The sequence below is a fragment of the Adiantum capillus-veneris genome, chromosome 18 (assembly GCF_014529385.1).
Source record: "Adiantum capillus-veneris isolate H3 chromosome 18, ASM1452938v2, whole genome shotgun sequence".
NCBI lineage: Eukaryota > Viridiplantae > Streptophyta > Polypodiopsida > Polypodiales > Pteridaceae > Adiantum > Adiantum capillus-veneris.
This window is the reverse complement of record NC_140948.1, coordinates 115770605-115796004: the sequence shown is the minus strand read 5'-3', so window position 1 is coordinate 115796004 and position 25400 is coordinate 115770605. Positions and strand designations below refer to the sequence as shown.

The window sequence follows — 25400 nt, the reverse complement described above, 5'->3', positions numbered from 1 at the left end:
TCCAAGGGTTCTATGACAGTAGCACATGGAGTAAAGTCTGGAGGACTTTACATGATTTATGTATCAAATGTCTCTAAAAATGTAATCAATGTAACCGAGCAGCCGAACGTTTCTTTGTGGCATAGCCGGTTAGGACATATGTCCAAGAAGGGAATGGAAATCTTGTCTCGTTCTGGTTATTTGCCTGGCTTTTCATTTAATGATTTTGAATTCTGTGAACATTGTCTGTATGGTAAGCAAACACAGCAGCCACATAAGCATAGAAGCAGAAGAAGAGATACACAGTTGGCACTTGTTCATAGTGATTTGTGTGGACCTATGCCTAACCTATCTCTAGGGGGAGCTTCTTACTTTATGACATTTATAGATGATTACTCGAGAAAAGTATGGGTTTACTTTCTCAAGCACAAGGATGAAGCGTTTAGTGTTTTCAAAACGTTTGTGACACTTGTGGAGAATCAGAGTGGCAAGAAGCTTAAATGCTTACGCACTGACAATGGTGGAGAGTATGTTTCAAAGGCCTTTCAGGACTTTTGTGAGTCAAAAGGTATAAAACGTGAACTTACTGCTCCTTACAATCCTCCTCAAAATGGTGTTGCTGAGAGGATGAATAGGACCATACAAGAGAAGGTCAGAAGTATGTTGTCTAATGCACAGCTTCCAAATGGGTTTTGGGATGAAGCTGTATCAACAGCTGTTCATCTTGTAAATAGATCTCCTAGCAAGGTTTTGCAGAAGGATTCAGTGTCAGAGATGGTATGGTCAAGCAAAATGCCCTCATACAAGCATCTCAGAGTCTTTGGTTGTGAGGCATATACTCACGTTCCAAAGAAATTTAGGAACAAACTTGAGCCAAAGAGTAGAAAGTGCATCTTTCTAGGCTATGGTAATTCTAATGAGATGGAGTACAGACTTTGGGATCCCGAATCCAGAAAGGTTGTCCGCAGCAATAATGTTCACTTTAATGAATCCAAATACCATTCTAAACCAGAGAGGGTTGAGGAGATTAGAAGAGTTGTCTTGCAAGAAGATGGACCTGCACGTGCAAGACAAAATGTCAGGGCTCAAGAGGAGCAAGGACAGGATAGATTGGAACCACAGGTTGTGGCTGAGCCTGAGCCACCTATTGTGCGTAGATCTGGACGTGTCACGCGACCTCCTGATAGGTTTGTTCCATCTATGAACTATGTCATGTTGACTGATTGCAATGAGCCTTCATGTTACAAGGAAGCAGTGCAAATGAAGGACTCCGGGAATTGGCAATTGGCCATGCAGTCAGAGATGACAGCTCTGCATAAAAACAAGACATGGAAGCTAGTTAAATTACCATAGGTAAAAAAGGCTCTACCTTGTAAATGGGTTTACAGGTATAAGATCACCGCTCATGATAGTCAGCCAAAGTACAAAGCAAAGCTTGTTGCCAAGGGCTTTAAGCAAAAACAAGGCATTGACTTTGATGAAGTCTTCTCTCCGGTGGTCAAGATGACTACATTGAGAAGCTTTCTTGCACTGGTTGCCATATTAGATTTGGTGTTGCACCAAATGGATGTCAAGACAGCGTTCTTGTATGGTGATTTAGATGTGGAAATCTATATGCAGCAGCCAGAAGGGTTTGTTGAGAAAGGCAAGGAAGATTGGGTATGCCAGTTGTTAAAGAGTCTTTATGGCTTAAAACAATCACCGAGGGCATGGTACCATAAATTCCACAACTTTATGCTTTCTCAAGGCTACAAACGTAGTGAGTTCGATTACTGTCTATATACAAAGAAGGCTAAGGATGGCAGTTGGCTGATCCTTATTTTGTATGTGGATGACATATTGATTGCTGGCAAGCACTTGGAAGAAATTTCAGCTTTGAAGTCAAAGATGGCAAAATCGTTTGACATGAAAGACATGGGTGAGGCAAGTCATATACTTGGTATGGGCATTGAGAGAGACAGATCAAAGAAGTTGATTTGGTTATCTCAAACAGAGTATATTGACAAGGTTTTGCAACGTTTCAATATGGAGAAGGGAAAGGCACTGAGTGTTCCATTGCCACCATATGTGAAACTTAGCAAACAAGATTGTCCTGTGTTTGAGGAAGAACGGGCTAAAATAGATAAGATTCCATATGCGTCTGCAGTGGGTAGTTTGATGTATGCAATGATTGCTACTCGCCCAGACATTGCATTTGCAGTGGGAGTAGTAAGTCGATACATGTCAAACCCAGGCAAGAAACATTGGGAGGCAGTGAAAGGAATATTGAGATACCTGAAAGCTACAAAGAGTATGCGTATATGATATGGGAGTCAAGAGCTAAGTGTAAAGGGTTTTACAGACTCAGATTATGCAGGTGACTTAGACAACCGAAGGTCTACGTCAGGGTATGTCTTTACATTGGCTGGTGGAGCAGTATCATGGCGTTCTAGATTACAAGATTGTGTTACTCAGTCTACTACAGAGGCTGAATATGTTGCAGCATCAGAGGCATGCAAAGAATCAATTTGGCTTAATCGACTAGTAACAGATTTGGGAATCAAAGAAGAGATGCCTGTGTTATATTGTGATAGTCAAAGTGCTATACAATTGGCTCACAATCCAGTTTATCACTCAAAGACAAAGCATGTGGAAGTGAAGTATCATTTCATCAGGGAAATGCTCGAGGATAAGCAACTTCAGCTTGTCAAAGTTCACACCACAGAAAATCCTTCTGATCTACTTACAAAAGGACTTCCCTCAGAGAGCTTTGCACATTTTCGCAAGCAGAGAGGTGTAGGGTAGTACATCACTTCTCTACATCTCTTGTATATTAGCTTGTATAGTAGCTTCTCTCACACTTAAAGTACCACATTGGACTTTAAGTGAAAGGTTGTTGGGGTATAAAGCCCAATGTGGTCGCCCAGGTAAGTGGGCGGGCCGCCAAGTATGTACACATATTCTTTTGTAAAAACCTAATAAGAACTCACTATGCTCTACACATTACAGTAGAGCGAGTTCACCATATCGTCGTGCTCTTCTTCTCGCACTCTCTCTCGCGTCGCACTTCCACTCGTACTCCTTCACTTTGTTGCCACACTAATAAGTTCATAGGATAATGAGCCAAAGGTAATTTGGACCAATATGTGGCCAAAATTATCAAGGCTCTCCTGAAAGCTTCCACGTGCCTTAGGGGAAAAAAGAAACCATGAGCACCTAAGAATAGGACACTTAAGCAACACAAAATAACATAATTGAAGGATGCCAATCTTTTGCCTTGTTTGTCATCCCAAAAACACACACACACAAGAAACTTGAACAAGTATGACCATTCCCGCTAATCAAGGGGATCGACACAAGTTGGGAGCACTGATTATGTGAATGTTTCATGCAAGACCATTCTCGACCGTCACAAGGCCAAGGGAGTTGGGTCAATGCCATGTTGACACCTCATCTGTAGCAATGGACCGCACGTTACAATCACGTTCTGTTGCACAAAGCTCACCGACATTGTTATAGTCGGATGCAACTCAACATTCCTTGCATTTACTTCGATACCAACAATTGGTTGTGCAGGCTACACATTACCACCGCTAAGTTGCCACACCCAGAGCTCGACAACAACATTCTACAATTTAACTGACACTTGGACAACTACTATCTACAACCCCCCAACACAATCCTTTGGCAGTTATAAGGCCTTTGACAGTTAACACCTTCAAAAAAAAATTATGACAAATTTCTAACCACATGCAAACGAATGTATCATTTCATTTCGCTAGAAAAAAGGGGAAATTCAAACCAAATCAATCTTATCAAGGAAGATATCTCCACATCTTGAAAATACAAATCACACACGAAAAGACTAAGAAGGGCATTGAATGGTGCACAAATGTAACCTTCAAAGTCAAACTCAACACAAAGATGAAGAGAGAGACAACATAATCACTCAATAAATCACATACTTATTATAAATTTCTGAATTGCTTTCTAGAATACTCTACTCTTGGATTACAACACTTTTGGTCAAGAGGAATTTTTACAAGCATTACATGCTCATTGCAACTAGTATGCATAATTAAACGAACCTCTCCATGGCAAGCCCTTTTGTTGTAGTCATTCTTGTATTTTAACGACTGATTTATTCAATCAAACACATTCAAACACTGAGATGAGTAAGTGTGGTATATGATGTGGTTGGGACCAAGGGGGAAATTGTCTTGTTGCATGATGTGGATTTGGTTATGATGGAGGTAGAATCACATTGAGTGGCATGCTGAAATGTACAAAGGGGCACAAACTTTTGAATCAAAGAGATTCTAAAGACATTGGGCATGTCCAAATAATGGTCTCTATAAAAGTGCAAAGGAGAAAAGAAAAAGAATGATTCATGATTTCCAGCTAAAACAAGGTAGCAAATAGTGATGCCCGAGGGATTTGCAAACAGATATTTTCATAGAGAGTGTAGTGCAAAAGAGCAACATCGAAAGGCAGGATCACCTTGAAAGCACGTGTCACAACATAAACCTACATGTCATCCACAAGAAGGCGATATGATTTATCCACTGTATGTTAATCTTGTGACAAAATCAAGTGGTGTCCTTAGGGCAAATCATCCACCCTCATCACCTTGCCAATTGCTATGCATGGAGCACTATTTCAAAATGAGGCCACAATTTCCCTTTCACAAAAAGAGAGTCAAAGCACTACAACAGATGTAGGTCTGATGCTGCCAACTCAGAACCTCACTACTATTGGTACAAGATAAGTGAATGCAGCATGGCCTACATGAGGCACAGCAAGTGGGAGAAGCAAAGACCAAAAGGAAAAGAGGAAATGGGGCAAAGGGTTTACAATGATGTCACCGACTTCTCGTTTCTTCAGGGCTAGCAACCAAACATGCTGCCGGAGCAGCAAAAGCAATTTGTGCTTATATTGCCTTCAAAGTTGTGCTCCTTTTTCAAACCATATTACAATGTAATCTATAATCTAATAACATTCTTTTCCACTCTTAAATCTTTCTAAATGATGTGTTAAGTCCACACAGAGGGTTTTTTGCTATTGTACAAGATGGGCACATCATCTATGACTTCAGCAGCTTAATTTGTACTTCACTGCAAAGGCTGACAAAATGCACATCAACTGGATATGGATGGGTATCAGCAAGCATTTTGCTTGCACTCTTATGCCCACAAGGTAGAAAATGGGGCAGCTTACTCAACTCCGCAAGAAATAGAACAACTCATTCTTGCACTGAGAAAAAGAACTTCACACTTTTCCTGTATATTTGAAGTGTTGCTCATACTCACGCCGTAGAGCTGTGAGCGTGCTTCTTCTTGGGCCCTCTGCAAAAGGAGATAACGTCAGAATGTTTTTTAACCGAAGAAAACAAGAATTTTGAATTAACTTCTCTGCGCTGCAATACATGAGGTCAAAAGGAATAGATGCCATGTTGCTTTTACCTCCAAGAACAGCATGTAGTTGTTGAAGATCATCAGTTGAGCATATGTCCACCAAAGCAAAGGCACCTGGACGGAGAGTTGCCTCCACCTCTCTAAACCACAAACCATAAAACGTCACAAGCAATCAATAAAAAGGAGGCTAAAACCATAATAAATCACAAAAGTCCTCCCTCCATGGAAACTTCTTGAGGATCACAACGACTCCTTTCACATCCCCATGACGTCAACTGTCTTGATCAGTTTCCATGCAAATCGCTCACAAATGTAAAATTTAAAGCTCTCTAGCACATGCAAATGTTAATGATAATGTGTGTGCAAAAATTTATTGACCAAAATTACACATGTAGGGATATAAACAAGCACTAGGCTCATAATTCCCTAGCTCTGAGCCCATTGTAAAATTTTGGGATCCTTATTAGCCTAGGAGAGCATACATTGAGCACAAACACAATGGTGGCTTGAACCAACATCCAGGATTCCATGATTAGAGAGAGTAGTGGGGGGGTGCAGCGCATCTTCTGGTCCCAGTTCTGGTATCAAGTCTCTTCTGATGCAATCTTTCTTCCATCCACCTCCGCCCTACCATGTAGTACTTTCAGTTTTTAGTAGTCTTATTTGTACCTTTTGTCCTCTTTTTCTAGATAGCCTAATGACACACCCATGTACATCATAGGCCAAATTCAGCAAGCCTTCTCTTCTTTGACTATTAGTCTATCTAATAAGCAAACATCTATCTCCATGATATTTATGCACTCATCTATGACAAAGTGAGTCCGCTAGCATCAACAAAGTTGTCCTGACATCTTTTTCTTTTTCAAGAAAACAATCATCTATTAATTAAAACATCTCATGGGCACTCGGCACAGTCCTACAGATAAAATGTAAAGCAATATGCCGATCATCACAGAGGGGTCATCCCAAAGTTCAAAGAATATACAATGAAACAGAACCAAGTCTATTTCTTGGTTCTGTCTCTCAAGCCTCCTAAGATATACATTTTTATCAAAGAAAATTCTCAGCACATCTCTGTCTAAAGAACATGAAGGGACTAAAGTATCCTCAGGAGAGTGCTCGGGCTCGCTGCTGCCCCCCCCCCGCTGCTCCTGCTCCCCCTCGCCATAGCCCCCCTTCGCCTTCGCCCTCGCGCTGCCCTCTGCCTGCGCGCTGTCTGCCCGCGAGCGCTGCTGCGCCTGCACCCAGCCAGCACGCAGCCCCGTCCGCTGCCCCCCCCGTTCGCTGCCCACTACCCTCGCCTCTCCAGCCCCCTTATCCTTCCCTTTCCCCCCCCCCCCCCCCCCCCGTTCCGAAGGCCTCGCTTGAACTGCCTGACAGTGGATTATCAGTTGGTTTCTTCTTGCCGAGCTCTCAAGCGTTTGCCTTCTCGTCCTCCCTTCTCCTTTAGAGCAGCAGACACTAATGGAGGCTCATGCTCCGCCCCAGAGGGACTCCTCCGAAGCCCCCTCGCCCGACTCCGCTGAGCCCACCATTCGACTTGCTCTTTCACCAACAGAGCAAGCGAGCCTAGCCGCAAAGGTAGTGCGTATGGTCATCTGCAAGATTCTCGGCACCCGACCCAGCAGAGGAGAGTTGCGTGACCTTCTCCAGGCCCGCCTTCTCGTAGAGGTGGGCAAGATCTTGGACCTTCAGATACTCGGACGAGGCTACTATCAGATCGAGTTTGAGGCCTCCGAGATGGCGTCCAAGGTCATCGCCATGAGTCCTTTGACCATCTGAATAGCCCGAGCCCACTTTCGACAGTGGAGACATGGTTTTGACCCTGCTTCGGATGTTCTGGTAGAGGAGGAAGACATCCCCATTTCCGTCTGCTTCCTAGGTTTGCGGACGGAGTACTTACCACTTTTGTCCAGAATCGGCTCAGCCATTGGGACGGTCCCGGAGACACCTCGCACGATAGCCTCAGTAGCTGCCAAGGCGGCTGGCATTCCCTCAGTTCGCGTTTTGGTCAGAGACACTCACACGCTCTCGAAGGTTATTCTTTTGCCTCGAGTGAGTGGAGGTTGGTTTAAACAGAGTGTGGAGTTTTCGTGCCTCCCGAACCAGTGCTTCATTTGTCGACAGACGGGCCATCTAGCGAAGGCTTGTCCACGGCGGAGGCCTCGGCCTACACAACCTCAGCCCCAGCCTGCAAGGGCTCGCCAACAGCCACAGGCAGAGACACAGCACACACATGCAGAGCCACCCTCTGAGCTTAGGGCTCCAGCGGAGGAGGGATGGCAGCAGGCCCGTGGTAGACGACGACAGGGGCCACCGCGTCAGCCTGGCACTCAGAGTGGTCCTCAGGCGCCTACTCAGCAGCAGTGGGTTCCCACGGGGAACCGTTTTGATCCTCTTGAGCAGGAGGACACCCTAGCTTCACCCTCGACCGCCTTGCCCCCCCCCCCCCCCCCCCCCCCCCCAAAGTTTCCCCCCTCTTCTCATCCTCCCCCCCCCCCCCCCCGGCGCCTCTCCTCCCCGCCCCTATGCCTTTGTCCCCCCCTCCCACCCCTCCTCTCCACCGCTTTCCCCAGCTCCTTCTCCCCCCTCTCCTGCTCTAGTTCCACAGTCGACCCAGGGGGTAGGGCCTTCTCCGGCGGCTAGGAGATCTCTTGGCAACGCCTTTGCCACGAGTCGCCTAGCGAGAGAGGGTCGGCCTTTCTTACGGCCCCCTCTGCAAGTACAGACATCTTCCCTTCCAACTATCCCTTGAGGTCTGACGAGCATTGACATCCGACGCCGATGGGACTTCTTCGACTACGGCTTCACTCGTTTTCTCGGCGACCCCTCAGCAGACCATGAGGCAACCTGCTTCAAGGTCCATGTTCTGTTCCTTGCCGCTAGGGGGACAGAGGCCTTGGACTCAGCAATTGGTTTCTCCTTCCCCCTTTGCGGCAGGGCCTAGACAGAGTGGAATCTCGACGTAGTGTTGGGATGGTTGCACACATGGGTCCTAGAGTTCTCTCACCACATGGGAAAACTAAGAGTTATAGACATGCCAAGTTTGCGATGACACCTCCAGACTCAGCAGGATGTAAGCACATTGTGGTTTACTTCTTTGCTGATACACAGTGCTTGCCATGCTATGTATATATTCATGAGGACTCATGGACAGAAGAGGTTGCTTTACGTACGGCTCGCTCTGCTTGGGCTTGGGCCAGGCACTCGTTGCAGTCACGCCTATCTAGAGGACGCTCGGATCAGATTACTCCCCATCAGTGTTACCAGGGAACGGACATTTCGGGCCTTGGAACGCCGGAACGGCGTTCCGGCCGGCTGGGATTTTCTGGAACGCGTCGGAACGGAACGGCGTTCCGGCTGGAAACTGTCACCGGAACGGGACGACCGGAACGGGCTGGAATGGGACGGAATGGACCGGAACGGCCGGAACAGCCCCAACGGCCATAAACGGCAGTTTTTGAAATTGAAAAAAATGACTGTTAGGCAGCCAAAGGCCATTTTCAGCAGTCAAAAAAGTATATAATGCCCCCCTCCTCCCCCATTCTTCACACACTCATCAAGCCTCAAGGCCCATTCTCCCTTGCTTGAGCCTTGCTCTCAACTCTCAAGCCAAGCTCATTCTCCCTAGCTTGCTCTCAACTCTCAAGCCATAGTGTGGCGCCGCGGCATGCCTCAAGGCTCAAGCTCTCAACCTCTCTCTCTCTTGGGCTAACTTCTAAGTTCTAACCCTCAACTTTCAAGGCTCAAGGCTCAAGCTCTCACGGAATCAAGCGGCAAGCCTCTCTCTCTCAATCCCTCTCTCTCTCTCTCAAAGTTCAAGATCAAGCTCTCTCTTTCACGGATAATCCATCATCCATGGCCTCTTCTTCTCGTTCAACCCCCTCCGTTCATGCGGGCAACACTCAAAAGGCGAAGGAATGGTCGTGGTGGGATGAAGTGACCTCGGAGGGCACCTTGTCGGCGGCGGGAGGTTCTCGTGCATGGGGATGCAAGCTATGCTCTTACACGCGGAAAGGGGGGCATGACAAAGTGAGGGCACACTTTTTTCGAGTGCCGGGACATGAGGTGAAATTTTGTGCCAACGTAACCATCGAGAAGAGGAAGGAGCTCGAGGAAAAGGATCGGCAATTCAACCATAAAGCCAAGCCGGCACGCAAAGGTATTGATCCAAAGACCCTCATTTTCCCTTCTTCCTCTCTACCCGGTGTAGGTGTTGGTGCATCTTCAAAAGGTCCAATTCGTCGCCAAAAGACCCTTACCACCTCTTGGGACCCAAAGAAGAAAGAAGAGGTGGATGCGGCCGTGGCCCGATTCTTCTATCACGACCATATCCCATTTGTCGCAGCGAGGTATGTACATTGTTTTATGATTCATCAATCTTCTCTCATTTCTTTCGTTATCGTCGTTTCCACTTTTTTGATACTAATCTCTTCTATGTTTGATCGAAATAGGTCGGAGTATTGGAAAGTCATGGTGCAACGGATAGGAGAGTATGGCACCGGCTATGTGCCGCCATCTTCAGAGGCTCTCCGAACCACCTTGCTCGATCGAGAGAAGGCTATCGTGGAGCAAGCAACCCTCAACATTCAACGTCTTTGGGCAAAACATGTCGTTTCCCTCATTGCTGACGGATGGAGCGATACAAGGAAGAGATCTATCCATGGTCTCGTCGCATACTCCAGTGGAGAGATGTACTTTGTGCACTCTCATGATGCCACTGAGAGTGGCAAGTCCGCCGATGTCCTCTCTGCAGAGTGGACAGCGGCCATAGAAACCATCGGTGAGCAACATGTGGTGGCCTTTGTCACAGATGGGGAGGCATCAAACAGGGCAGCAGCAGCTATCATAGAGGGCCACTATCCGCATGTGACAGTGTGCTTTTGCATGGCACACTGCTTGAACAACCTTCTGAAAGACATCGGCAAGCTAGACTGGATTGCTCCAGTCATTGCTGATGCAGTGAAGATGGTTACTTTCATCAACAATCACAACTTGGTTCGGAGTGAGTACCTCAAGAGGTCGGGCGGCAAAGTGCTTCTAAAGTATTCAGATACCCGCTTCGCATTCAACTTTCTTCTTGTACGCAGGCTGTCTGAATGTCAAAATGCGGTCCGACAGGTCTTCATCAGTGATGAGTTCACCACCTCCCCCTATGCAAAGACAGTTGCAGGGATTTTGTGCAAGGATAAGGCAGAGGATCTTGAGTTCTGGAAGGAGCTCAAGAGTCTAGATGCACAGGTAAAACCGGTGGTTCATTTGCTTCGAGTTCTGGATGGCATGGATCCTTGCATTGGCAAGATTTATGAGGCAATGGACCGCATGATTGAGCAGCTTGCACAGCTTGAGCCGAACGCAGGGCGATATGAGGAGATCCATGCGCTTTGCAGCTCGAGGTGGAATTCATATGCCTCTCCTTTACACGGGGCAGCGTACATGGTGGATCCAGAGTTCCAAGGTGCAGGGCAAGAGACAGATAGGGAAGTCATGAACCAATTTACAGAGATCTTAAACAAGATGGTTCTAGACAGAGATGGGCGACGCATTGTCAGAGATCAGCTGAGACAGTACAGAGAGATGCGAGGGTCATTTGGCAGTCCAGATGCTCAGATTGATCGCAGGAAAATAGGTTCAGTGCTTTGGTGGGAGGACTATGGCTATGATGGCCCTGAGCTTCAGAGATTGGCGATCCGTATTCTCAACCAGTCAGTTAGTACCTCATGCTTGGAGCAATTGTGGAGTACCTTTAGCCACATTGCTTCCAAGAAGAGGAATCGGCTTGGAGTGGAGAAGGCTAATGATCTTGTCTTCGTCAGCGCAAATTTGAAAATGCTTTGCAAGAGTACAGACAAACAGACAGATCCCTTTTACACAGTGGGAGATGGAGCAAGAGGCTTCTCAGGCGGGTGGAGATGCACATCCACCAACACCGGACCTAGACCTCGATGATGAGGAATGGGAGGATGTGCATGATTTACAGCCGGCTACTACGGATTGGGAGGCCTCTCAGGCTAGTGGCTCTTGAGTCTTGAGTCTTTGCCATTTATCCACCTTTTTGTATGGCTGCTTGAGCCTTGCCCTATTTGCCATTTGTAGTTACTAGCATCTTTATGGTATTTGTCACCTTCAGTCTTTTGGTATTGTGGTCACTGAAGTCTGGTTTGAACTTTGCCCCCCTTTGGTTTTTTTGTAGCACCTTGGCCGTTGGCGGCCCTTGAGGCTGGTTACTATGTTAGCCATAATTAATTCCAAAGTGTTATCTCTGACTACTACTCTTGCAATTATTTGAGAGCATTGTGTATGTACTATGGGCATTGTGTTTGCTCATTGTTGTTCATCTGGCTATGTACTCTGGGCGCCTCACATCCCAATCAAGTCATAATAAGGTTAAATGGTCTTCGAATCGTGTTTTTTGTGGGTATTAGAGTCAAAGGACTCTAATACTACTTGTATTCAAACACATAACGCTAAAAAAAATAATATTTGGGTGTTTTTTTAGCCTGCCGTTCCGCGCCGTTCCCGTTCCGGGCCCATTCCCGTTCCCCCGTTCCGCAGGGAGGCCCGTCGCCGTTCCTGTTCCGCGTTCCGGGTAACTCTGCTCCCCATCCAAGCCAGCTTCGAAGATAGCCCGTCTAGCTGCTGCGGCAGCATCTGTTCTCTCTCGCTCCCCATGAGGATCGTCTCATGGAACGTGCAGGGACTAGGTGGGCCCCAATTTCAACGTCAGCGAGGCCGATTGCGTCAGGAGCTTCAGCGTTGCCTTGTGGGAGGAGAGATTGATCTCCTTATGCTTCAGGAGCACCATCTATGTGAGAGCCGCATTAGACATTGTGGTCAGCTGCTTTTGGACCTGGAGCCATCCAGGGTGGGGTATGTATGACTATTGCGGACTCATTGCAGCAGGCCATTGTGGGCAAAGGGATTATTGTGCCAGGCAGGGCTCAGTGGATTACTATGCAGGTTCAGGGTAGCCTAGTGGGTTTCCTGAACATCTATGCGTCCAATGTGGCGAGTGCTCGTGCAAAGTTTTGGTCATAGATTGTTGAGTCTCTGCCGCAGGCAGAACATTGGTGCATAGGAGGGGACTTCAACATGTTGGAGGACCCTTCTGATAGGATTGGTGGCAGCCATGCTACTGTGCATGGAGTTGAGTTGGCAGCTTGGGAGAGGTTTTGTATGACTTTGAGGGTCTCGGATGCGTGACAGCACTCTGGTTTTGTGAGGCCCCCAGACAGTCTCGCCTTCTCTCGATCGGACCGCAGAGTGGGCGGAGTGAATCTATTGCGGATAGATCGCTTCTACACTAGTGACCACTTCAGTGACTTGGGAGGGTCAGTGGGCATTCTGGCAGGGACCTTCTCGGACCATGCATCAGTGATCCTCACAATGGGAGACAGGCAGAGGAGTGGGAGCACGATGCTTCGCATCCCAGAGAGGGTCTTGTTGGACTCAACACTCAGAGAGAGGGTAGAGTCTCTTTGGACAGAGGGCATGGACAGGCAGGATTCTCCTGCTGACAGAGTGGCCTCAGGCCTAGCTCACATTAGCCATTTTTTTCTCCAGGAGTCTCTGGCTCGCCGGGCTGCAGCGAGAGAGGCAGAGCAGCGTCTCAGACGGGGCATTGCTTAGTTACAGAGGATGCAGGAGCAGCATCCAGACAGTCCTTGGTTGGAGGAGCAGTTACAGCAGGCTCGACAGGAGCTTGCTAGCACAGAGGAGAGGCGACATGAGTTTGTTTTCCACCGACAGGCATCTCAGTGGACCCAGGTGGGCGAGTGACTGGTGCTTTCTTTGAGGTAGTGGGACCTCGGCACTCGCATGCCAAGGTCAGTCAGTTGAGGAGGCCCAACGGGTCAGTTGCTTTTGAGCCCGAGGATATGCGTGCAGTTGCTACTGACTTTTACCGTGAGCTACAGTCTGCAGAGCCCCAGTCAGAGCGTCAGGATGCATGCAAGGAGCAAGTTTAGGCACAGATGCCTTGTCTTGTGACTGAGGAGATGCGTCAAGGGTTAGAGCTGCCACTTCAGCTTGAGAAGCTGCACACAGCTCTTAGGGCCCTCCCCCGTGGTAGCTGTCCAGGTGAGGATGGGTTGACTCCCAGTTTTTTCTTGGAGTACTGGGACCTGCTTGGCCCAGATCTCTGTAGTGCTTTTCATTACATTTTGCACACAGGAGTGATGCCTGACAGCATGAGTGAGGGCCTGATCTACCTCATTCCCAAGGAGGGTGGCTCCTTGGATGAGATTCGACAGTGGCGCCCCATCACCATCCTCAACTCAGCCTACAAAATTCTTTCCAAGGCTCTGAGTTTGAGGATTCAGCCACTTCTAGAGAGCCTTATACATGGGACCCAGACAGGTTTTGTCAAGGAACGTAGTATCCTTGACAACATCTTTACTTTTTGGGAGGCTTCTGCCCTGGCACGGCTCCGTGGTGAGGACCTCGTGATTCTTCTTGGAAGGAGTTCTTGCTACATCGGCTTCGTGCTAGGGTGCCTCAATCAGGAGGCCCTTGGCAACCTTCGACCAGATAGATCTTTACAGAGATGCGCAGAGTTGGTTTGAGCAGGAGACTGGAGGACCGCTTCGTTGTGAGTTTGCTTCGATCTTGGGAGCTCTCACGGCGTGGCCTGGAGCAGAGACAGCCTACGTGCACGGAGGAGCGCCTACGGCAGCCCCTCGTCTGGAACCCTATGGTTAGCACTCAGAGAGGCCACTTGGTTGGTAGTCGGCCTCATGTTTCCTGGGGTCCCATGGCAGCAGGTCCAACACGTTCTTTAGGTGACTGGCTAGAGTTCACAGGTTTGTCAAATGAGGTGCAGGGGCTCCAGCTACAGGGCATGAGAGGGGTGCCAGGTGCAGAGCATGTGTCAGGACATCTCAGAGTCAGTTCCTGCTGAGTGGCTCACGCCTCTCGAGCCAGTAGCGCCCCGGTGGACGGGAGCCTTCACACAACTGGAGGTTCTCATCTCAGTCAGGGCCTGCTCAGAGACTGTCCCAGCCAGGGTTGTTCTCATCCGTCGGACGGAACGAGGCGTACGGTGGCGTCCGGTGGCGTCCGGTCCGGTCAAGGCATCCGTTGCGTCCGATGGTTTTTTAGTACGTTTGACCGGTTTTTTAGTCCGTTGACTGTGCTTTTTTTTGGGAGGTTTTTGGGTTACCTTTTGGCATAGGATCCCTCCCACCTATCCCCCTCCCCCCACCTCCCACATGCCCTGAGCCTCCTCTCTTTCTCTCTCTCTCTCTCTCTCTCTCTCTCTCTCTCTCTCTCTCTCTCTCTCTCTCTCTCTCTCTCTCTCTCTCTCACACACACACACACACACACACACACATTGCTTTGGATTCCATTAGACTCCTCTCTCTCTTCCTCTCCCTCTCCCTCTCTCTCATTGCTTTGGTCCTTCACCTTGGATTCCATTAGGCTCCTCTCTCTCTCTCTCATCCATCCTCTTATCTAACTCTCTCTTGTTCAAGGGCAAGTATCTACACTCTAAATCTATATATGGATGCCCTCTTTCTGTTCTTCTCCATTATGTTCCAACTCAAGGCTCAAGCTCATGAGTCATTCTCAAGCTCTCTCATCAGTCATGAGAGATTGCTCAATGGCTCAATGAATCCAGGATAAGCCCAGATTCACCCTTAAAAGGAAAGTGCAAGGTATAGACCCATGGTAGTCACCCACAAGACAATATAACCATCAGCTCCATCATGCATAGTATTGACTAAATACCACGACATCCCCACTGTGATAATCAATTGTCGAATTGTCCCAAGTGTAAAATCTAGGGTTAAGAATTACATGTTTTTATTTTTGAACGTACGTAACCATGTCGTACGACGTCTCATTTTCTAGTTCGATGAGTACCGTACGTCTTCGTATGTGGACAAAACGTACGTGACCGTACGAGACCACCCTGGTCCCAGCCCTGTTCTTCGAGCTTCAGGGTGGGGAACGCCTACAGCGAGTTGCAGTAGAGGTCTCGCAGGTAGCAGAGTGCTATTTTCAGAGGATCCGAGTAGTGGGCATCTGTGGGAGGACTTGTGTCATAGACCCTGACCCAACAGCTCTTAAGACTGGACACTGGAGGCTGTGGGCTTGGGAGTTGTCCTCTGGCACGAGTACAGTGGGATCCTAGTGAGTGGCTATGGAGGGACCCCTTCTCTTCTACAGACCACCCAAGAGTCCCGTTCTTTCAGTACACTGTTCGACTGGGACGTCATATACTAGCAGCACAGAGAGAGGCCCGCCCCGCTGCAACACCTCATTGGCAGGAGGGTCTCACAGTTGAGTTCTTGGCAGCCTTTTGGGAGAGACTGTGGGACTCCAGACAGCCGAGGCGAGTCACCTTGTTTCAGTGGTTGGTCGCACACAGAGCTACAGCAGTAGGGAGCTAGCTAGTGCATAGTGGTCTCTCGGCCGCATTTGCAGTTTGTGACCATTTGGTGGAGAGTCAGCGTCACTGTCTATGGGACTGTCCCTCGGCCCAGCAAGTGTGGCTACGATTTCTTTGGCTGATGCCTGCTCTCTCCACGGCTCGACAGTACACTTGGGAAGCAGCGGCTTGGTCCACCCTCACGGGCCCGGCACTTCAGTTTGAGCTATCTTCCATCAGTAGGATGATAGTGATGCAGGAGGGGCGACCTACACTCCAGCATGCTACAGAGCTTACTCCACAGGAGTGGTGCAGAGTGAGAGAGGAGTGTTGGGAGCTCATCAGTGGCCTGACACTCTTGTTCATCTGGCGGGCCCGCTGCTTCCGCATCTTTGAGGCTCGCCCTGTGCCACCAACAGAGACTGTTCGTGAGTTTTGGCTAGAGCTGATCCATACTCTCAGAGGACAGCTTGAGGGACTACAGGGCAGCTCCGACCGCATGCGGGAGTGCCGCGAGGCTTTCCTTCGACTCTGGCATCCTGGGCCTTTTTACACCATAGTCCGGGGTGTACTCCGATGGCATTACCGACCACCTGTGTGGCTCTTCCCTCCCCCCATCTCTTGATTTAGCCCCATTGTACATATACTGGTTTTTTCATTGGGAGAGTCTCCCACCATGTTTGTTGTAGCCCTCTCTTGAAGAGGTGGTTGTAGGCCTATGGGCAGTTTCAGTAACTAATAGAAGGATCTTTTTCTCGGAAAAAAAAACTATCCTCGGGAGCCTTATCAAGCTACAAGTCTTCTCCTCCTTTCCTTTGCTTCCCTCCTCACACTCTGAATCTAGCTTCCTAGTACCTAGATCCCTACAGAGGCTCCTGTCTCTCTAGAGCATCTATCTGTTTGTCTACCCTAGGTGCTCCACTCTCTGTGCACATCCAGCTGCTATATGTCCTGCTCTACCATAAACAAAACAGTGTCCTGGTAGCACGATAAAGAACTCTGTAAAAAATGTCAACTTATGTATCAAAGGGGGAGAGAGAGAGAGAGAGAGAGAGAGAGAGAGAGAGAGAGAGAGAGAGAGGAGCCAAGGAGGATTCCTCACAAGAGAAGAGAATCAGTCGGAGAGTGGGAGTGTGAAACGTCTTCAGACGCTAGTCCACCCTCACTCAAAACTACTCCCAAGCTGCCACCAATCGCTCAGATCTGTGACTAGACCACTGGTAATCAACTTGAAAATGACAGTGACAGCTAGACCCTCGCCCAAACCAGTAAAGATCCATCCCCTATCTCCATCTGTATAGATAACAATATGCTCTCCCAAATGTCAAGGAGATTCTGCGCAAGAACTGAACTAACCTGGTCTGATGTCTCAAACTGGACCCTGAAGCAGCCTCTCCCCAACGGGGATACAACTACAATCCTAGGGAAGGGCATGTCAAGAAAGCTAGCCTTGGGGTAGCAGCGGCGTGTATCCCACCACCTTGCATCCTCCAATGTGATCACTGAACTGTGAATGGGGCTAAGAGTACCTGTTGAGAATCTGACTCCAAATGGAAGAGCAACCAGGATCCAGTAAAAAGAAAGATCACACCTCCAAATTACTAGCGTCACACCAAGCGCGACTTAGATGTATCTATCGGTGCAGGTGACCCAATAAGGCTCCCTGGCCAAGAAAGCGGGTTGTGACTTACCAAAGTCTAGAACCAAGAAGGCTCATTACCACCAAGACCAAATAACTCCCCAGAGAGGGAAAATCCTACCTATTGCACAACAGATAGAAAATCCTTGCAACATGTCTCTGTATGAGGGTTAGCGTGAGGATGAGGGTGCAAGTTGCGTGATTGTGAGTGGGTTAATTGTATGCACGCTTAAGGGCTATACGGATTGCGAGAATAAAGAATAGTAGCTATGCAAGCTATGTATGCAGGCAGTTGAGAATGGAGCTAGCAGACTGCACTACAAGGAAAGAGGTGCAACGGGCACGAGGTGGTGCCACGCAGGTAGCAACACAGAAACAGCTTGGCACGATAGTCGATTGTATCCTGACATCTATCTTGGTAGCTATCTCATGATCTTGTGAAACCAGCCCGTAGGGCGGTAGACTTTAGCTTTCACCCGATCTTTACAATGTTAGCTTTCTGACACACAGGAACTTCACGAATAAGCCTGTGATTGGAAGTAACACTTCAAACAAACCACGGCCTGGTAGCTAGAGTGCTACCAAGCAGACAACAACACCCTGTAGGTCCCAAAGACTGGCGCCCCTTTCGGTATTTCTTTATTCTTATTGCAAATAAACAATCCGAACACTTTAACCTAACTCTCACCAAGCTGTCCAAACCTGTCCATGGCTGTAATTGTGGGTTTTTGACCCATTTTGCAACATAACGGCGCAAAAACCTCTGTAGGTCAAAAGTACACGTCAAGGACACTTTCCCCTGCGATTTGGAAGCTTTCCAGTGAGCTGCAGGTCAATTTCAACGTGCTGTAAATCCCTGTTTTATCACTGTCAGGTGCCCAAAGCCCTCTTTAAGCATCCCAAGGCTTTCCCGAGGCTCCCTTGGCAATGTCCTGCAGTTTCGGTGCAAAACCCTAAACCTACAGAAAAACACACAGGCTGTAATTTTCTGTTTTGGATCGTTTTGGGTGGAGCGAACACGTCTACGCGTGTCTCACGTGCTCCCGCACGCAATGGAACAGTTCCCTTTTGAAACGGACGAGTTTTCACGCGTCAGGAGAGATGCCTGACAGCATGAGTGAGTGCCTGATTTACCTCATTCCCAAGGAGGGTGGCTCCTTGGATGAGATTCAACAGTGACGCCCCATCACCATCCTCAACGCAGCCTACAAAATTCTTGCCAAGGCTCTGAGTTTGAGGATTCAACCACTTCTTGAGAGCATTATACATGGGACTCAGACAGGTTTTGTCAAGGAGCATAGTATCCTTGACATCATCTTTACTTTTTGGGAGGCTTTTGCCCTCGCGCAGCTCCATGGTGAGGATTTGGTGATTCCTCTTCTCGATTTTGAGAAGGCTTATGACAGAGTTGACTGGGACTTTTTGGAGGGCACTCTACGCATGATGGGCTTCTCAGATGCCTGGATTAGAGGGGTGTCAGCTCTGTGCAGATGGGCACACAGTCAGGTGTTGTTGTCAAGAGGTAGAGGTGATCGTTTCATGCTCACACGTTCAGTCAGATACGGCTGCCCTCTTGTCCCCTTCCTCTTTCTGTTCTATGCTGAGGCGATGAGCAGGTTTTTGGTTTCACAGCAGGTTAATTTACATGGCTTAGCGCTCCCTGTTCGGGGAGATGAGCTATTGGACGCTGAGTTTACAGACAACTCAGCCTTGTACTTGGATGGCCAGAGGCCAACCTACACAGAGGTGAGCAGGCTCTTGAGACTTTCTGTTGTGCATCTGGCGCACTGATCAATTGGAGAAAGACAGTGGCTTTCTCGGTTGGTAGTGCTCCTACGCCCGATTGGATGCCAGGTGAGGGTTTTAGGTGGATTCCCCCAGGGACTGCAGTTCGGTACTTGGGCTGTCAGGTTGGTTTGGACTTGTCTCTCCAATAGCAGATTGCTCCCCTCCTCTTGTCTATCAGGAGGAAATTGTTACATTGGAGCTCCGCACGACTTTCTCTGGCAGGCAGAGTTGTAGTGGCCAACCAAGTGTTGTTGGCTACTATGTGGTACATCACTTCTTGTTGGATCTTCTCGAGTTCTTGTATCAGCTAGGTAGAGAGGCTGATCAGGAACTTCCTTTGGTCAGGGCGTGATACTCAGATAGCCCGGGCCAGAGTGGCATGGTAGGTCATCACTCTTCCTTGTTCTCAGGGAGGGTTGGGGATCATAGACCCTGCACAGCACAGCAGAGACCCTCATCGTCAGAGGACTTCTTCCAGGTGAAGAGCCCTAGAAGGAGTTCTTGCTTCAGTGGCTTAGTGCTAGGGTGCCTCAGGCTAGAGGCCCCTGGCGACCCTCGACTCGATGGATTTTCACAGAGATGCGCAGAGTTGGCTTGAGCAGGAGACTTCGCTGTGAGTCTGCTCCGGTCTTGGGAGCAACTCCGGCAAGGCCTAGAGCAACGTCAGCCTACTTGCACGGACAAGCGCCTGAGACAACCCCTTGTTTGGAACCCCATGGTTAGCACTCAGAGAGGCCACTTGGTTGGTAGTCGGCCTCATGTTTCCTGGGGTCCCATGGCAAGGGGTCTAGCAAGCTCTTTAGGTGACTGGTTACAGTTTTCAAGCTTGTCAAAGGAGCTTCAAGGCATTCAGCTACATGGCATGAGAGGGGTGCAGAGCATGTGTTAGGGCATCGCAGAGGCAGTACCAGCTGAGTGGCTCACACCTCTCGAGTCAGCAGCGTCCAGATGGATGGGAGCTTTCACGCGACTGGAGGTTCTCCTCTCAGTTCGGGCTTGCTCAGAGACTATACCCTCCCTGTTTTTCGAGCTATAGAGTGAGGGACGTTTACACAGAGTTTCAATAGAGGCTCCACAAGTGGCAGAGTGTTGTTTTCAGAGGATCCAGTGGTGGGCATCTATGGGAGGACTTGTGTCATAGATCTTGACCCAGCAACTCTTGAGACTGGCCACTGGGAGACTATGGGTTTGGGAGAGCTATCCACTGGCACGAGTACAGTGGAATCCTGGAAAGTGGCTTTGGAGGGACCCTTTCTCCTCAGCAGACCATCCACGTGTCCCTTTCTTTCAGTACACTATTCGACTTGGACGTCACATACTGGCAGCACAGAGGGAGGCTCGTCCTGCTGCAGCACCTCATTGGCAGGAGGAGGGTCTCACAGCTGAGTTCTTGGCAGCTTTTTGGGAGAGGTTGTGGGACTCCAGACAGCCGAGGCGAGTCACTTTGTTCCAGTGGCTGGTTGCACACAGAGCTACAGCAGTTGGGAGTTGGCTTGTACATAGTGGTCTCTCAGCTGCATGTGCAGCTTGTGACTATCCTGTGGAGAGTCAGCGTCACTGTCTTTGGGACTATCCTTTGGCACAGCAAGTGTGGCTTCGTGTCCTTCGATTGATGCCAGCTCTTTCCACAGCTCGGCACTACACCTGGGATATTTTTGAGCGACGCAAATCTCAGCTTTTGGCCAGAAAAGCATAATTGCTTTTTGTTGCTCTCATTGAGAGAGAGAGAGAGAGAGAGAGAGAGAGAGAGAGAGAGAGAGAGAGAGAGAGAGAGAATTTGCTCTTGCTTTTTACTGACTCTCATTGAGAGAGAGAGAGAGAGAGAGAGAGAGAGAGAATCTGCTTTTGCTTTCAAGCTTTTGGGGCTCTGCTTTTGGGCATCCCTTGTAATCTTTAAATTAGTGGTGATGCCTCACTTCTCAGAGCATCTGGAAGCAGAGTCTGAGTGAAACCCTAACCGCTCTCTTGTACTTTGAACTGATTAATACAAAAAGAAATACCGAAAGGGGCGCCAGTCTTTGGGGCCAATATCTCTAGGCAAGGAACTCCGTCGGGCCAGTGCAAATCGATTGTGATCTGTGAATTGTTTTGAAGTGGTTATTTGGTGCTGTCACGATTGATTCTTGACTTGGAGTGTCCAAGTCAGTTACATGCTCCCTTCCTTGCCGGGACGCACAACAAGGGACCAAGGCTTGAGCCTCAACAGGCTCTACTGCGTGAGACAATTGTCTTGTCTACTATGACACTGGTGGCGCTTGCAGAAATTCCATCAACCTAGGATTCTGCACCAACCGAGAGAACACATTCACAGCGGCAACCAATTGTGTCCTAAACGCATCCTCGTCTAGTTGCCCAATCATACCCTTGACCTTGTGGAGCACTCAAATCAATAAAAGGTACAAACAAGGGTGGCCGCGAGCTCTCGCCACGCTCGAACACTGGAGGAGGAACAACATGTCTGTCCTATCAAGAGGAACCCTCTTCCCTGGCGTCGTTTGTCCTATCAGCCATAGTGTAATTCCAAGTTCCAGTGCTCTATGTCTTTGCCGCAAACCAACCAAGGCTCACTCTTTAAGGAAAAAGTGATTCTGTCCCGACGACGGAACCATGAAACTGGCCCAGTAGGGCTATAGATTTTAGCTCTCACCTAATCTTTACAATGTTAACTTTATAACACAAAGGAACTTCACGAATAAGCATGTGACAAAATTAACACTTCAAGCAAACCACAGCCTGGCAGCTAGAGTGCTACCAAGCAGATAGCGACACCTTGTAGGCCCCAAGGATTGGCGCCCCTTTCGGTATTTCTTTATTCTTATTGCAAATAAACGATCCGAACACTTTCATCTACCTCTCACTAAGCTGTCCAAACATGTCCATGGCTGTTATTGCGGGTTCATGGTTGCCACAACCTCGTGACAATCTTGTACATCTATGAATGGGTCAAAATATATACGTAGCACAAGTATAAAGCTAGTGGTAGTCGTAGATCCGAGACTAAAGGTACCCTAGCCTCAGTTTTATAGGTGTCCAATAGCAACTTAAAAATCACTCGTTATGTTAACAAGTATTAACAACACCAAAACTTATATAACAACTTTAACCATCACACAAAAGCGACTAAAAATCACTAAAAACCATTTGCGGGCTGCTTCTGTCAGCTTTGGATCTTTCAATTCAAATCCAGCTAGGCCCTTCCCTTTTTGGTCCAAAGCAAGCATGCCACATCATCACTTTGAGACTGTCATGGCACTGTTATTGACCATGATTATTTTGCCAAACTGAAATCTAATCATATCTGCAACTTGTCTCATCTTTGTCAAAAGTATGAGTATCACATCTGCAACTTGATTATTGCCTTTGTCAAAGTCATTTGTAACTCCGAGCTTTGTCCAAGAAAAAAATGAATCTGTATCTGTTTCGAGTTAAATTATTGGTAAACTGACTTGAGTTTTCTGTTGAGTTATGACCATTGGTTGGAAATCTGTAAGGTATTCCATTGGTTTGTTTGGAACAGTAAAATCCTCCTGAAGGGAAGTTGTAGATTGAGACAGAGTAGTGTTTGGAGGTATATCCATCTCTAAAGGCTTTTCTGTGGAACAAGCTGTGTCCAAAGATTCATTTGTAGCGACTAAAGTTGTGCTGCAAGAGTCTGTATCTGCTTTATCCTTTGTATCATTGAAGGTAAAGGCTGGAGTGTTCAAGTTTGAAGAATTATCATTCACCATAGCATCTGGTATCTATTTAGAGACAAAGACCGTATTCTGCAAGGGCGGTGACGAGGCAAATTTTCCTGCCTGGATCACGGCCAAAGAAGGGGTTATGTGCTTGTTGGTTGTCACATAAGAACTGGAATCTTCTGAATCTTCAGCTTTCTCAGCGGGTATTAAGGCTTCCAATTGAGAAGGGGGGGTTCGAGGGAGTTGTTGCTTCTTAGACCTCTGAAGGATCCTCTTGCACAAGGAAAGGATCAATAAATCTTCAACTTTACCACCATCAGACAAGAAAGACTTAAATGTAGGGTGTGTAACAGACTTGGACACTCCAAGTCAAGAATCTACTGCGACAACACCAAATAACCACTTCAAAACAGTTCACAGTACACAATTTAATTTGACACTGGCCCGGCGGAGTTCCGTGCCTAGAGAACAATCGGCTCTTGTAAGCAATGACATGGCCTTGTTGCATTAAGACCGCATCCAGACTACGACCACAATTATCACAATATACTTCAAACGACTTCTGCAAGTCTGGCAAAGTCAAAACTGGTCCAATAGTCAACTTCTCTTTCAAAGTCTGAAAGGCAATCACCTCTGTGCGTCCCCACGAGAAAGGGATTCCTTTCTGTGTCAAGATATGCAAAGGGGAAGCAACCTCTGCAAACTTTCGTATGGACCGCCTGAAGTACGAACACGGTCCCAAGAAGCTTCTAACTTCATGGACATTCTTTCTGTGTCAAGATATGCAAAGGGGAAGCAACCTCTGCAAACTTTCGTATGAACCGCCTGAAGTACGAACACAATCCCAAGAAGCTTCTAACTTCATGGACATTCTTCAAATCGGGCCAATCACGGATAGTGTCTATCTTGGCCGGATCCATTTGCACTCCTGCTACTGAGACAATGTGTCCCAAAAGTGTATCTCTGGTAGGAAAAATTCACTTTTCTTCGAATTAATCACTATCTTGTGATCTCATTGATTTCTCCAAGAATGAGGCAGAACATAGAGATCATCTGCTTCAAGTCTTTCAGGCATTACGAAATACACAAAGAAATACCGAAAGGGACGCCAGTCTTTGGGCCCAATATCTCTAGGCACGGAACTCCGTCGGGCCAGTGCAAATCTATTGTGATCTGTGAATTGTTTTGAAGTGGTTATTTGGTGCTGTCACGATTGATTCTTGACTTGGAGTGTCCAAGTCTGTTACATAGGGCATGGCTCGCGAGGGGGAACCTGTCCAACGTCGCAGCATTCACGACCGAGTACTCGACTAGGGTCGGATATATGTGCCACTAAGTAAGCCCATCTTGATATTGCTGATGATCCGTTGGAAGCTTCATATTGCTGCTTCTGTTTGCTAATCATTCAAATAAGAAGTTGGTTGCTGACAACTGTAACATTTCCAAGAATATTCATGCTGAGACTTTTGTTGCTCGCATGAAGGTACTTTGCGTCTCGTTGTCTCTGAGAAACCATGCTTTGGGTGAGAAAATTTGAGTTCCGAAGGCTTTTGTTTGAGTGGTTCTTCTTGGTCGACCATTGAAGCGTCGGAAGAAGATGGCGGATAAGCAGCATTAATCGTCCGAGAAGCTGTTGGGTGACTCCGAGAAGAGGTTTCTATTTGCATTTGATCCAAGCGAATGTGAATCGATGCGAGGGTTGATAAAATTGCTGCCATCTCCTTTTTGAAAACTGCTATCGGATCTTGGGGTAAAATATTGTCATCGCCATCTTGTAATTCGGCCATGCCGACTGTTGAGCGAAAGTAACTCTTTCTCTGAATAAGCTTAAGAACTGATACTTCGGAAGCGGAAACTGCGTCTGGAACAGGTTTCGGCTTTGGAGTCGGGGAATCGAGAATAATGATAACCTCCGGCTTGGGTAGGGTGAATCCGGAATGACAAGAATCTCGTGAAGGGAACAAATTTGCCATTGCTTGCGGGAACTTTATCTATGTACAAGAGATAGGGTACCGGAACCTCGAAGTCCTTGTCCATGGTAGAGGGGAGCCCCATACGTGCAAGGAGCCAGTGGCAAGGGCTATGCAGGAAGAGAACATACGAGGAATACGGTTGCCCACAAGGAAAAAGCCACATTGTTGTCCCATTTTCTTTTAATATCTCTTAGTGAGTTCACATTGGGTAAGTTTAGAGGTGGTCACTTAAAAGGTGTGTCCACATGGGCTTTTAAAAAATTGGGGCTGGCTGGTCAATTTAAATAAAAACCTTTGGGCTGAGTTCTTTTAAAGTATTACGCTGCTGGAATTGTACGTAAAAAAAAACTTGCGCTGCTTAAAAGGCTGACGCTGTTGGTTTTAGACATTACATGCTGCTGAAGTTTTATGTATAATAAAGGGCAGCGAAGAGGCATGCCAGCGAAAGGTCACAAGGGGTAGCCAGCGAAAGGGCAAGGGCAGCCAGCGAAGAGGTGTAAAGGCAGCCAGCGAAGGGGTTTTTTTTCAGCCAGCGATTCAGAAAATTGCAGCCAGCGCTTGCAGAAGTCAGCCCAG

At 47.9% G+C, this 25400-nt stretch overlaps 1 protein-coding gene across 6 annotated transcripts in view; it reads right to left on the bottom strand.

The window, feature by feature from the left end:
• Positions 1–4328: 4328 nt before the first annotated feature.
• LOC147436252 (Urb2/Npa2 family protein) overlaps positions 4329–25400 on the bottom strand; it is a 114411-nt gene continuing 93339 nt past the window's right edge. For 5 of the 6 annotated variants that reach the window (XM_086489177.1, XM_086489179.1, XM_086489181.1 and 2 more), the window contains 2 exons: positions 5421–5512; positions 4329–5303 (listed from right to left, as the gene is read on the bottom strand). In XM_086489177.1, the coding sequence (XP_086345303.1) occupies positions 5227–5303; positions 5421–5512 (169 nt within the window). In that variant the 3' untranslated portion in view covers positions 4329–5226. Of the gene's footprint in view, positions 5304–5420; positions 5513–5651; positions 6000–25400 lie in introns of those variants that run through there. The other variant, XM_086489178.1, reaches the window with a different exon arrangement.